The 14,972-nt window shown below is 43.6% G+C and overlaps 1 protein-coding gene and 1 pseudogene across 1 annotated transcript in view; both read left to right on the top strand.

Annotated features, from left to right (window-relative positions):
• The window catches only part of Gipc2 (GIPC PDZ domain containing family member 2), a 72,557-nt gene extending 69,610 nt beyond the window's left edge, over positions 1-2,947 (top strand). The window contains exon 6 of the mRNA XM_021158210.2: positions 2,493-2,947. Within this exon, the coding sequence (XP_021013869.1) occupies positions 2,493-2,641 (149 nt within the window). The 3' untranslated portion in view covers positions 2,642-2,947. The remainder of the gene's footprint in view (positions 1-2,492) is intronic.
• Positions 2,948-3,289: 342 nt separating this feature from the next.
• The window catches only part of LOC110291949, a 21,685-nt pseudogene continuing 10,002 nt past the window's right edge, over positions 3,290-14,972 (top strand).

Genomic DNA, 14,972 nt, shown 5'->3' with positions numbered 1-14,972 from the left:
CACACACACAACAACAACAACACACAATGGAGAAATAAATGTAATTTGAAAAAGAACCTTAAAAAATGAATTTTCTCTTGCTCTCAGAAATTAAGACCACTAAATATTCTAAAAATTTAATTGAAATCACCCGGTGGTCCCTTGTCAGTTTAATTAAGTGCCTGTAGCAGATTCCTTTGATTGACACAAAGCCATTGTCATCATACATGGTTAGTGATGTGATCAGTCACTTAGGGAGGCAAAGAGGAAGGAAAGCAATATTTGAAGAATGCCAGCTGTTGTTAAATTAGGAATTTCTGTTGTTCAGATACAATTAGCATGAAATATGCTTCAGAAATGCGAGACTAATGTAACAGACAAGCGAGACTGATACCTGCATTTCCAGCATTCTTTGCTTTCAGAATCTCTCTCTCCCTCTCTCTCCTTCTCCCTTCCTTCAATCCTCCTCCCTCCCCTACTTTGGCTTTTCCACATAGAGTTTCTCTGTGTAGCCCTGGCTGTCCTGGAACTTGCTCTGTAGACCAGGCTGGCCTCAAACTCAGAGATCAACATGCTTCACCACCACACCCAACTACATAAGAGTCTTTGTAGGATGAATGTACTTCGGTGGCTGTAAAGTTAAGCTCTGAGGGGTGAGTTTCAACCAGCCAAGCTATCACGGAGTACCTTGAGATTCTGGCAGATGCTGAGTCCCCTGGACTGATCTAACTCAAGGACACGCCTTACAGTTCCTTCTGGAAGCTTTAAGGCAACAGCTAACTGCCTGTGGACCTACAGTGTCTTCTGATACCAATATAGGATTTTGAAACTAATTCTGTCAGCTTCAGAATTTAGAAATTTATCCTATTAAAAGGCAGAAATACGTGGGAAGGCGATTTGAATGGTAGTTCCTAAGTTATTTTTCCCTCGATTCCTTTTGTAGCTGGTTACGAAGGTATATATATACTAATGATGTTTCATAGTGAAGGACATCTTTCTTGCTTGGGTTCCTTTCATTGGTCAGTGAAACAGTGTACGGTGTGGAGAGCCCCTTCTAAGTCAATGGAGTCTGGAGTAGATTTCTATTAAAAAGGGCCTAGTAGGGGCTGGAGAGATTGTTCATCAATTAAGAGCACTGGCTGCTCTTTCAGAGGACCTGACATCTCACAACCATCTGTAACATCCAGGGGATATACCACCCTCTTCTGGCCTCCACAGGCACTACGTATACTGCATGCACACGGTGCATAGACATACATGCAGGCAAAAAAATACCCCACACATGAAAACAATAGGTAAATAAAATATTTTTTAAAACATGTAGGGTGAGGGTGAAGCTTATAGGTAGAGCATCTACATATGCATACATATACACACACATATATACACATGCATATATGTTCATATACATATACACATGTAAAGATGATAAGAAATATGTTAATTTTTATACCTAAAACTTGTTTAAATATTTACACACTTAATGGAAACAGTATTTTGGTCAAAATTTTGTGGTGGTAGGAACATAAAAAGAGTCTCAGAGTGGCCACAAGAGGTCAGCACTTAGTTGTAATATGTATGGTATTAAAAAAATCTTCTCGGTTGTTAGTGCTTATAAGGGGCTGAGCAAACATGTAGGGTGGATTCCATGGGCGTCTAGTTCCTGGGGGAAGTTTTTAGGAGATGTGTACTGACAGACGCTGTTTCTGAGACACAGAACACGGGGTTTAAGTAACTTCCTAGGGAAGGCAGATTACAGACCCATCCTAATTTTCGACCCTAAGCTAGAAGTTGCTAAAGAAAAATGTCACAGAATTCAAAGTGCTGTGTGGCAAGCTGTAAACTGTTCCTCTGGTGAGGAGAGCATTGGCTCCATGTGGTGGGGGCTGGGGGAGGGGAGGGACACAGACTCTCAATCACTGCGGGAGATGAGCTGTGTGCACGCACTGACTTTCTTGGTGAGGTTAGCCATGGGGTTACTCACAGTGTCTTCACCCATCCAGATGAGGAGAGGGCTCGGCACAAGTTTTATCCACAGGGCCCATGTGAAAATATTAGATGTGGTGGTGTGTGCTTTAAAGCTTAATGTTGGGGCAGCAGAGACAGGAGGATTCCTGGAGCTGGCTAGATTACAGTACAGTCTAACTCTAGGCCAACAAGCTCTAGGCCAACAAGAGGCCTGTTCTCAAAAAGAGGTGGGGAATGTTTCAGGGAACGGACAGCATTTGAGGTTGCATTCTGGCACACACACACACACACACACACACACACACACAGGCCCCACCAGACAAAAAGAACAAAACAAAAACCCCAAACAACTAACTGACGGGCTCTCAGGTTGGTGACAGCTGCACACCTGGTACAGAGGACAGATAACGAAATCAATCCCTGGCCCTTGGTGAGTGAAAGTGTGTGTGTTGCTTTGGGGTAAGAAGTCATGGTCCTGCTAACATTTTATCAGTCCTCTGATGCTAATTCATGGCTCATGGATTCTTAAACATTATCGTTGACAGCTACAACCATGTTTGAAGCTGGGAAAGACAAGAGCAACCCAGATGAGTTTGCTGTCGCTCTTGACGAGACTCTGGGAGACTTTGCCTTTCCTGATGAGTTCCTGTTCGACGTATGGGGAGCCATCAGTGACGTGAAACAAGGAAGATGATGGCGTGGCCCGTGTTCCTGCAGAGATGACCACAGTTCTTCTGCAGGCAGCCTTCTCCGGAGTCTTCGATACTGTTATGAACTCTACTTTAGTTTCCTGTGTATGAGATACAGTCTTCAAAATGTAATTTTGATTTATGGATGATGTTTAATATAGTTTCTTATATAGTGTGTTTAAGGTAAATTAAAGTGTGATCCATTTTAATATTTGTTCAAAAGCTTTAAAATTTTTAGAGGATACATAGGTGATTTTGGTCCCTGTTTGTACCCACGGCTCTTTCCACATAAAATACTTGATTACAACAGCTTTGTGGGTATTTTTCTTCAACATCTTGCATGTTTATGACCATGTTTGAAGTTGTATATTTATTGTTACATATATGTGCTTAACTGTACATCCTGTGCTCGAAGTGCTTAAGGAGGCCAGAGAGGGAGTCTATAACCACCTGTAACGCTCCAACTGGAGTGACAGGCAGTTGTGACCTGCCACGTGGGTGCTTGGAAGTGAACCTGGGTCATCTTCAAAAGCAGCCAGTGTGGTCAAGTGCTGAACTGACTCCAGGAACCCCTTTCTTCATAATCTTAATATGAAGGGAACTAGGATCAGAGTCTGATTCACCCCACAGCATTTTCCTTTTGTTATGTTAACATGAACAGGATGAGTTTAGAAAAAGGACCGTGGATGATGTCTGCCACAGGTCTAGAAGTTTGGCGCTCATTTTTAAATGAGCAGGAGGAGGTGTTCGGTCTGACTCATTGTTTGTAGGGCATTTTCTGTAAAACAAGGGCTGATTTTTTTTTTTTTGTAATTGCTCTTAAAAGCAATTGGTTGGAATTGTTCTGTGTGCACGAATGTGTGTGCGCGCCTGTGTGCGTGTGTGTACATGAGTGCAAGGTATAAACATGACAAGTAGAAGCATTTGTGTTTGATTTTGTTTTTTCAGACCTTTAACTATTATTTACTTTCTTCACCTATAACCTCTGTCTGCTAACTCTTCTAAGGCCTCCAGGCCAGGGCTTATATTTGTAGCGTTTTTACTCTATATCTGACATGCTGTCTTTGGCGCGTGAGCATGTAGTTTAAGCAGCAATCGTCTTCGGTCTCCTAAACATCGGAGGAAACACTGTCAGGAACCTGCTGCTCGAAGGATGTAGGAGGGCAGAATGGAAGAGTGCGTCTGCCTGTTATTTTAGAGTCCTGGCACCCTTCCTCTGACCCTTGCTTGATTGAGAAGATTGAGAGGAAATGTCAGTCTCAGCCTCCGTGGGCATTTCATGGATGTAAGAGGAATGGAAATAACCGGCCTCAGCGCAGATCATTTAGTAAGGCGGAAGAGGGCGTGGCCAGGCACTTCGGTACCTCAGATGGAAGATGCAGAGCACCTTGGCAGCAATCAGAAATGATAACCAGGAGGGCGTGCTCCGGCAAACCAGAAGGAATGTCTTTTTCATGCTGGGTTAATGCCTCGATAACTCTGTCCTTTTCGGCAAAATCGTTACTTTTGCTGTCTCCTCCGTCACAGCAGAGCGGCGCTGTGGTTCACTTTCTTCATTTATTAATCTGTGCCCTGCACAGGAGCGATTTGAATCCTTAGGGAGAAGCACAAGCAGCCTGTAGGATACAGGACGTTTAATTCTGTTGTGCGTATTTGAAAAATAGGGTTCAGCTCAAGCTGTGGTCTGTTAGTAATTGTTCAGCGAGTTGTCTGCGGAGGTTCCAAAAATGCCTATAACTTAGAGACACAAAAGAGAGCTGGCGTTTTAGGAACGGTAAAGTTACCTGAAGAAGTAGGAGACCCATAGAAACATCGTAGTTTAAACAATAGCAAAAATATAAATTCTAGTCACTAGATGTTATATTTTAAATGTTTATTGTATATTTTTTGTCATCATTATGATTTTTTTGGTGTATGTGTGTGTTTGAGTAAGAGTGTGTGAATGTGAATGTACGAGAGTTTACGAGTGTGTGTCAGTAAGTGTGAGTGTATAGGAATTAGAGAATTTCCTTGGGGCTGTATCCGTTTCTCCTTTGGAGGTCTTCAGGAAGACTAGAATTCAGTTTCCCCGTGTCTTACAGAAAACCACTGTCACGGTGATCTTTGTAGAGCTTGGGTATGCAAGGCACCAGTGTCCGTGAACAGCATCACCTGTTCTTGTCTGTTAGAATTTGGAGGTCACTTGTTACCAAGGGTGTCAGCTGGACCCGGGTGCTGCATATACTAATAGAATTCCCTCTGGAATGTTCTCATCTCTTGCCTCTACTGGGAGACTAATAACAAGGTCAGTTCTTCAGGTCATTCCGTCTCCACACCTGCAGAAACATCTGTTTGTGATCTTTGCTCCCTTTGGCAATGTACAGTGAGTGCTTTCATTTCCTCTTGTGTAGTTTCATGCTGGTGTGTATGTGTGTGTGTGTGTTTGTACATGTGCACATGGCTGCACGTGTCAGTACTTTCTCATGTGGAGGCCAGAGGTTGACATCGGTGTCTTCCTCAGTTGCTCTTTAGCTCAGTTTTTTGAGACAGGGTTTCTCACTGAACCTGGGACTCATTGACTTGGTTAGGCTGGCTGGCTGGTGAGCTCCAGGGATCTGCCTCCTTAGCACGGGGATTGCAGACACACACTACACCCAGTGTTTACAGGGGGGCTGTGGATTAGAACTCAGGTCCCCATCTTTCATAGCAAGCACTTTACCCTGAGCCATCTCCTCACTGAATTTTAGTGTTATTTAAATAAATATGACAGGAATATTATGATTATTCAGGCCTTCATTTTTTTAAACATAATACTGGATTTTTTTTTTTTTTGCAGTTATATCTAACTTGTAGCCCATGGGCTCTATGCAGCCAAGGATAGACTGTGAGTGTAGCCCAACACAAAATTGCAAACTTAAACACTACCCCAATTATTGGTGTGTGTGGTGGTTTGAATAGGAATGGTCCTCATAGACACACTGTTTGAATGATTGGCTCCCAGGGAGTGTCATGATTAAGAGGTGTGGCCTTGTTGGAGGAAGTGTGTCACTGTGGGGGTGGGCTTTGAGGTCTTATATGCTCAAGCTATGTCCAGTGTGGCAGCCTCCTTCTGTTGCCTTTGGATCAAGATGTAGAACTCTCAGCTCCTTCTCCAGCACCGTGTCTGCCTGGATGTTGCCGTGCTCCCGCCATGCTGATAATGGACCGACTCTCTGAACCTTTGAGCCAGCCCCAATTAAATGTTTTCCTTTATAACATTTCCCTTGGTCATGGAGTCTCTTCACAGCCATAAAACCCTAACTAAGCCAATGAAGAATGTCAACAAGTATTTGGTCAGCCACCTCAGGTAATCCCTAGCAACCCCTTGAGTAACATTCACCTCATTTTTAAATATTTTAAAAAAGCAGGTTGTGGGAAATTAAGTCACTTGCTCAAGGGCACATATGTAGCTAGTGGCAAATTCAGGACTTGAACAGGGTTTGGAGTCAAACCCTCAGCTCTCTGCGAAGCTGACTCTGTTAACGTTTTACGGGAACAATGTGAAGTGTACATCGCCCAACCAAGGAAAGCTGTGTAGGGAATGAGGGCCCGGAAAGCAAGGCTGGAGATTCAGCTAACAGCTCTCACTACTGGAACAAAGAGCCGCCTCCTCGAGGCCAGGCTAACCAGCAGATTTAGATGGCCAGATGGTGGATTTAGATGCAAAGGTACATGGTTCTTTAGGTGAGGAAAACTGAAGTGAGTAACGACTATGCTAGGACTTTGTATTTAATAGTGCATTCATTGCTGTATGTGTTCTTCCTAGGGTGGCTGTACTGGCTAGTTTTGTGTCAACTTGACACAGCTGGAGTTATCACAGAGAAAGGAGCTTCAGTTGAGGAAATGCCTCCATGAGATCCAACTGTAAGGCATTTTCTCAATTAGTGATCAAGGGGGAAAGGCCCCTTGTGGGTGGTGCCATCTCTGGGCTGGTAGTCTTGGTTCTATAAGAAAGCAAGCTGAGCAAGCCAGGGGAAGCAAGCCAGTAAAGAACATCCCTCCATGGCCTCTGCATCAGCTCCTGCTTTCTGACCTGCTTGAGTTCCAGTCCTGACTTCCTTTGGTGATGAACAGCAGTATGGAAGTGTAAGCCAAATAAACCCTTTCCTCCCCAACTTGCTTCTTGGTCATGATGTTTGTGCAGGAATAGAAACCCTGACTAAGACAATGGCTTAACAGTTTTTTTTTTTAAAGAAATCAAAGATTGGGACAATTTCTCGGCAAGTAAGAACTGGCTTTACCAATCTTCCAATGCCTTTGCTGGTGTAAGTGATCTCCTGGTTTAACTGATTTGGTTCCAGCTGATGAGTACTTTGTTGTTTGGATGGAATGAACAAGGTGGTTTTTTGTTTTTTCAGTTAATACTTAAGGAATATCTGAAAGGCTGTCATCAATATTAAACTCCAAATAAAACTACCTTTAACTGTACTGACCAAAATCCAAAATGTTTCTCCTTCAGGGGTGATCCACTTCTCAGGGGGTGTACTCAATGCATCCCGCTTTAGCTGAGGGCCGGGGCGGATCTGGAGTGGGAAGGCAGCTGGAATGAGGTCCATGTTATAATTGGTCATTCCGAACTCTATGAACTATGACCACATCACTCCTTCAGTTTTCCTGATTAAACATCAATAGTCAGTCTTTTAAAGTAAATTAATTCAGAGCTAGAGAGATGGCTCAACGGTTAAGAGCACTGTCTGCTCTTTCATAGTGCCTGGGTTTGATTCCCAGCACCCACGTGGTGGATCATGACCCTGTGTAACTCCGGTCGTGGGGCATCTGATACCCAATTCTGGTCTCTGGGCACATACGTGCACGCAGGCAAAACACTCATAATAATAGCAATCTAAAGTGAATGAACTGTCATAATAATATAATAACAATAATATAGAATTAAACATTAAATATAATAATAATAACAATAATAATAATAATACATGAAAGTGAATTAACTGTCTTCCAGGTAGGCTCATCCAGGTGAGCCTATCTCATTTCATGGCCCAGGTGGGCCAACCCTGCTTTTTGTTTTCTACCTCGTCTGACCAGTAGGTGGCACTACCTGCACAGGCTGCCACCTCGAAGCTGCCTTTCTTTCTCTTGTGACTCGGATAGGTCTGTCAGGTGTTTGCTGTACCCTTCATTCTGGCCTGTCTAGTGTGATTCTTAAGCACAGTCAGCTGACAGCTAACGTGCCTCTGATACTCAGCTACTCTTCTGAGCCTTGGGGACTGCACTTGGTGTCTCTGAGAGTATTGAGGCTGATGACAAAGTCTACCAAAATCAGCCCAGGTTCCACTAACCCGGAGAGGCGCTGACTGGTGGAGCGCTGCCGGAATGATTGTGCTTAATATCCTGTGAAAATTATAGACGACTTCATACCAAGCAGAAAATTAAACAGGCGCATTAAAAAATTTTAAAGCTTAATTCGTGGTTGCAAAACTTTTAAACGAGTTTTGGGCAAACAGGAAATTGTGAATTAAATGGTTCTCTGCTTGAATAAGCAAGCCAAGCTTCGTGGCAGCTAATGATCGATACTCTGCAGCTCATGAAAAGGCTTTCATCTTTATTATGATAGGACTCTGTCCGGAGGTTGATTCAGGTTTTACTGCTCTAACTGAGGTCACTTAAGCTTCTTATTCTTTGTGGCACTTTTCACATTTAAGTAATTTGCCAACGCTTGGAGCCAGAGCAGTTTTATCTTGGGGATCTTCCTTTCTGTGACTTACGTTTTAATTCTACTGCCTCCCGATGCTGCTGTTAACTGTGGTTAAATGTGACATTTGTTATAGACAAGATTTTTCATTTATTTTTATTTCCTTAGAAGCAATATGTAGCCTTGGCACCTTTAGTTAATTAGTGAATAATTAGTTTTGTGTTCATGCGTATGATGTGCGTGTTTGCGTGGTCACGAGTCACTGCATGCATGTGGCCGTCAGGGAAAACTGTGGTGTGTCGGTCCTCGCCTTCGCCTCTGTTCCGAGTCAGGGTCTCCTGTTGCTCTTTTCCTTCTGCAGGATGGTGTCTGTGGGTGATTTCTGTAGGATGGTGTCTGTGGGAGGTGGAGTTGCCTAGGAGAGAGCAGCAGGACCCTGAATCAACTCCTTCAATGGAGGAGTTGGGTTCTGGGTTTCACAACTGGTCATGACATCACGTATCCATGGGAGAGGGGATGCCAAAGGATACGTGTCTTCCATGCCTAAGGGGAAGCCCTTCCTTGAGCAGCACTCTTTGTTTTTTCGTATTGGTTTTCTAAATTAAAAAAAAAAATGTGTTTATATCCCAAATGCTGCCCCCTCCTGGTTCCCATTCCCAGAGTTCCTCCCCCAAGTGCCCTCTCTTTCACCTCTGAGAGGGTCGTTCCTCCCCCGCCCCATATCACTCCAACCTGGTGCATTAAGTCCCTGCAGAATTAGGCACCTTCTCCCACTGAGGTCAGACAAGGCAGTCCTCTGTCTGCTGCATATGTGAGGGGCCTCAGAGCAGCCCATGCTCTTTGGTTGTTAGCTCAGTCTCTGGGAGCTCCCAGGGGTCCAGGTTAGCTGGCACCACTGGTTGCCATTCCCTTCAGCTCCTTCAATCTTTCCCTTAACTCTTCCTTAGGGGGTCCCTAAACTCTGTCTAATATTTGGCTGTGGGTCTCTGCATATAGCTCAGTCAGTTGCTGGGTAAAGCCTCTCAGAGGATAGCTATGCTTGGTTCCTGTTTGCAAGCATAACACAGCATCACTCAGTGTCAGGGATTGGTGCCTGCCCATGGGATGGGTCTCAAGTTGGGTTGGTCACTGGTTGGCCATTCCTTCAGTCTCCCTGCACAGTACTCTGTCTAGTTGAGAATAGGATTCCCTAACTTCCAGAATTTAGTCTTTTGCTACAGGAGTGGCATGGACCATTTGGTTTTACTTCTGTGAAGAGACACCATGAGCAATGCAAGTCTTATAAAGGACATTTAATTGGGGCTGGCTTACAGGTTCAGAGGTTCATCAAGGAGGCAGGCATGGTTTTGGGCAGAGCTGAGAGTTCTATATCTTCATCTGAAGGCTGCTAGCAGAACACCAGTTTCTAGGAAATTAGGACAAGGGCCTTAAAGCACAAGCCCACAATGACATACCTATTCCAACAGGCCACACTTCCAAATTGGGTGGGCTAATCATATACAAACCATCACAGCCAGGCATTAAGCTATTGTTAGATTCATTGACATTGCTGATTTGTGGTTCACTTTTGACACCACTGTTTGTTTTTTTTATTAGTATGCTAGCCTCTTCTTTTTAATTGAAACCAAATATCTCAACAAATGTTGCATATGGATCTTAGTAGCCTGTGATGGGCTGTGTTTTCTTGATTGACAGTTACAGGGATCTATATGATTCACTTTCTATGAATCTGGAATAGTCTATCAACCTTTTAAGGGCATGAACCAGCTAGTTTTATGTCAACTTGACACAAGTCAGAGTCATCAGAGAGGAGGGGGCCTCTTGAGAAAATGTCTCTGTAAGAACTGGCTGTAGGCAAGCCTGTAGAGTATTTTCTTAATTTGTGGCTGGTGTGGGAGGGCTCAGACCACTGTGGATGGTACCACTCCGTGCTGGTGGTCGGGGGCTCTATAAGAAAACAGCTGAGCAAGCCATGAGGAGCAAGCCAGTAAGGAGCACCCCTCCATGGCCTCTGCATCAGCTCCTGCCTCTAGGTGCCTGCCCTGCTTGAGTTCCCATTCTCATTTATTTTGAGAATGGACTGTCATATGGAACTGTGAGTGAAATAAACCTTATTCTCCTCAAGTTGCTTTGGCCGTAGTGCTTCATCACAGCAATAGTAAAGCTTATCTGAGACAGGTTTTTACCAGGTACTGGGGGATTGCTGTGACAGGCCTGACCATGTTTTTAGGATTTTGGGAGGTCTTTGGAACTTGGGGCTACAAAAGCCATTGACTGTTTGAAGCTTGGTGCTTTTCTTTTTCTGGAACTTGGATGATTGGAATGTGGAAAGCAACGTAGAGGTCTGACTTGAAGACTCTAAGGGCTGTTGCCATTTTGAGTTGAAAGTCTATATTTCTGGTTTAACAGGGGCCAAAGAATCAACTGTGATTAGCCAAGGGTCTAGATTGGGAGCCACTGAACTAAAACCTTTGCTTTACTGGGACAATCGATGATGGTCAGCTAGAGCTAAGAAATTATTGATATTAAGAAGAGACCAATACACTGAGGTGAAATTTTCTGAGAGGTGTTTCCTCAGCGTCAGCACCACAGTCAGCCACAGAGGCAGCCACAGCTGTCTCTTGCACTGGCAGCCAAACTTGATAATGTGTAAGAGTCACCCAGGTATTGAAGGCATGAGGGGTCATTAGATGCCACTGAGGCTTGGCATTATGAGAGGCCAGGAGAGGCCACTGGAGAAGATGCAGCTGCAATAGCAATTGGAGCCCCAAGATTGAAAGGGTCATGGAGAGAAGTTGAGGCTTGGCACCATGAAGAGAGCCCAGGAGAGGCTACTGGTGAAAGTGTAGCCCAGTCACAGCAGAAGCCCCCAGCACTCTGGAGATACCATTACAATGGAATGACCACCAAGAACAGCAGCAGTGGGGAGGAGAGCCTGCCTGAGTCTAGAAGAAAGATGTGAGTGGTGCAGGGTGCAGAAGTGGAGACGATACCCAGCCCTTTGGAGAACAGATCATGGGTGAATCCCAGATATTGACCACTGAGTGACTTACACTGCTGGAGTGTGGTTTTGTTTTGATCTGATTGTGACTGTGCCCTGAAACATGTTGAAGTAAGGAAGTATTTAACTTATTTCTGATTTTTACAAGAGGCCACAGTTGAGAGTCTGAATTTTTGAAAGAGATTTTAGGTTTTAAAAGAGACTTTGCAGTTTTAGAGAGATTGAATGAATTTGTAAAGACTTCGGGGCATTTTAACTCTAAAATATTTTATATTGTGATGTCGATATTAACGTGTGTTCTTGGTGATGAGCAAGAAAGAAATGTTGTGGCTTAATAGTGTGTGTGACAAGAGACCAATCAGGTTGGCCAGTTCTATGTCAATTTGACACAAGCTGGAGTTATCTGAAAGGAGGGAACCTCATTTGAGAAAACGTCTCCATGAGATTAGTATGTAGGGTATTTTCTTAATAAGTGATTGATGGAGGAGGGCCCAGCTCATGGTGGGTGGTATTATCTCCGGGGTGATGGTCCTGGGTGCTGTAAGAAAGCTGGCTGATAAATCCATGGGGAGCAAGCCAGTAAGCAGCACCCCTCCATGGCCTCTGTATCAGCTCCTGTCTCCCGGTTCCTGCTAATTTTGGGTTCTTGTCTTGACTGCTTTCAATGATGACATACGATGTGGAAGTGTAAGCCAAATAATCACTTTCCTCTCTAGCTTGCTTTGGTCGTGGTGTTTCACTACGGCATTAGAAACCTAACTAAGACAGGGCACAATCTCCACAGGAGCATCAGGCTCTCTGGTATTGAGAAAGGGTCCCTCTCTTCTTGGCCTTCCACTGCTTGCTGCCCCTGGGCTCTGTTAAGCTGGACTTCCTGTACATGATCCTATGAGGACCGAGTTACAGAGAACAGAATCTGTGTGCCCACCGGCTTTTCCACCGGAGCCGAGTTCCTGAAAAACAACTTAGGCTTGTTTATTTATGAACACCTGCCTTCGCCATAAGCATTGGCTTCTTCCCCAACTAACTCGTAATTATATAACCGGTTTAAAGTATTCAGTGTCTGCCACAGTGCTAGTTACCTCTCCTCAGTTCCATGTGTCTGACTTCCTCTGAGTCCGGGTGACTCTTCCCTGCTCTGACTATCTCCAACCTCTCTATCAGTACCTCCCACCTTCTACTTCCTGCCTTTTGCTAATAGGCTATAAGCTTTTAATTGACAGGTGGTGCTTCCACAAAGAGATTATTTCTTTAAATTCTTTCTAAGAAGAAAGGGTTAGGTGAGTGGCCCAGAATTTTTAGAAGGACTCAAGGGGATGACACCAGGCAGCCCTTAGGACAAAGCCCAAAGCCTTTTGGCCCCGGTACCCTACAGAAGGCACTGTTGCTACAGCTGGAAGCTGCTTCTGTTGTTCGCGGCTCCCACCCTGGGAACACAGCTCTTCTGTGCCTCGGCTTCAGCACAAGCCAAGTCTTAGGCGGTCTTTCTCCAATCTTACCATTTGCGAATAGAAGGACTTAAGTTGTATTGAGAACCTGTATTCGCAAGAAACCTGGAGGAAGGGAACTTTTAGCTTTTGGGCCAACTCAAATTTCCTTTCTAGATTAGTAAAGATGTATTCATTCAGACTTATTGGACATGATACATAGTAAGCCATAACACACACACACGCACACGCACACGTTACTTTCTGGACTACACTACCATGCTTCTATTTTTAAATAAAACTACTTATTCAATAAAAAATAGCCTCGATTCCCTTGGAGGCTTTGTGAAAAGTTGATGAAGATAGCTGTTGAATTTAGGATAACACAGGTTGATGTCGGGTGTCTCTCTTAGGTCCCCGCTGAACCTGGAGCTCACTGAGTCAGTAAGATTACCTGGTCAGAGAACCCAAAGGCTCCTGCTAGCATCAGCTTACATGGCTTTTGGAGTTTGGCTCTTGCCTAGCAAGATGCATGCATGTTAGCATTGCTGACTGAATGCTCACCAGAGAAATTTAGTTTTAAAGCACGAAATAAGCTTTCATGATCTTTCTTGAGTGGCCGTAGAAACTGGGTAGCATGCCTCTGTCTCTGAATGCCTGTCCTTGGTTCTGTGTGGTGGATACTCCCCATCTGGGTCTCAGTGAGAGGGCGACCCATTGGGCTTTTTATTCAGTTACCTCTTTTGTTTTTCCAAGAAGATCATTTTTTTCATACACAAATTATGGTTGACTTAATTGTATTTGGTCAGCTTTATTATGGCAGAGCATCTCTGCATACAGAATCCCGACAGGTCACTAAGTTGTTAGCAGACAAGAGGAACAAGGAACTTTCGCCTTGTTATTGCTCATGGTAATTATCTTCCCAATAAATTACATATTTGCTTTCTAAATTGGGCTCTTCAAGCAATGCTGAGCTAGAGTAATATTTTCCTTTATTTACTCCAAGAATGGAACACTTTTCTCTTCATTCTTTCAGTCATGGATTCTTAATTAGCATAAGCCCACCCTTATAGTTGGACAGCTGAGCCAGTGCCTCCTTCAGTGTTACAAAAGATTTTTTTATTTTTGTTTTAAAAACTGTAGATAGTGTAATTTTTTTCTGTTTGTTTTGAAGGGTTTTGAGATAGAGTTTCTTTGTGTAGCACTGGCTGTCCTGTAACTTGCTCTGTAGACCAGGCTATCCGCACACTGGGAGATTTGCCTGTCTCTGCCTCCTGAGTGCTTGGATTAAAGGGTGCACCAGCACCACCTGGCAATACAATGTTTTACTTGTTACCCATTTTTAATTTGTTTTGAGGCAGAGTCTCACTATGTAGTTCTGGCTGTCCTTGAACACACTAAGTAGACTAGACTGGCCTTGAACTTATAGAGATCTATCTGCCTCTGGGTGCTGCGATTATAAGAACACACTGCTAAGCCTGATCTAGATATATGTTTTCTAATGTTTCATGCACTGAGAAATTTATTCTGTGATAGACCTCTTGACTCTAAGATATAATGGCAGCCATGTAAACAAAACATTACCATGACATTTAATATATGACAGAACAACCCTGGACACAGAACTTCATTTTGATAAGAAAGTATAGCATGTAAAAGATTTTCAGTTTTGGAAAACTTGGATTTCCTGAGCCTATGGCTCTTGCAACACATTAGAAAAAACATTCCTCCCCCATTTTAAAGCCAGATTATTTTTTTTTTTGCTTAGAGTTTTCATCATCTGTAACAATTGAAATATGTTTGCACAAGCAAACACACATACATTCATACATATATATTCATACATTCTTTCATACACTTGTGTTGGGCCTGGCTACTTATTTTACATACTTACACCAGCACACCTATAATTACGTATGCAACATGGAACAAAGACCAAGCGTCAGCACAGAAAGGACTCACTCATTCCAATGAAAAATAAGTTTCAACTTTTATTGCAGAGAGAAAGAAAACCTTCTACCTTTTATTACTAAATGAAGGAAACACAAATATGTAGGAAAAAGCCCTGTCCCTGTCAGTAAGGAAAGCCTGCCTGCTGCTCTCTGCTCTCTCCATGGCTCCTTCTGCTCTCTCTGTTTTCTCACCTGCCTTGCCTCTCTACTCAGCTCTCTAATGCTTCTGTTTTATTCTCTTGACTAATAATTCTGCTCTCTCCTTCTGCCTCCTTTTTTTTTTTTTTT

This window comes from Mus caroli, chromosome 3 (assembly GCF_900094665.2).
Source record: "Mus caroli chromosome 3, CAROLI_EIJ_v1.1, whole genome shotgun sequence".
NCBI lineage: Eukaryota > Metazoa > Chordata > Mammalia > Rodentia > Muridae > Mus > Mus caroli.
The sequence above is the reverse complement of the archived record's forward strand: the minus strand, read 5'-3'. Positions and strand labels throughout refer to the sequence as shown.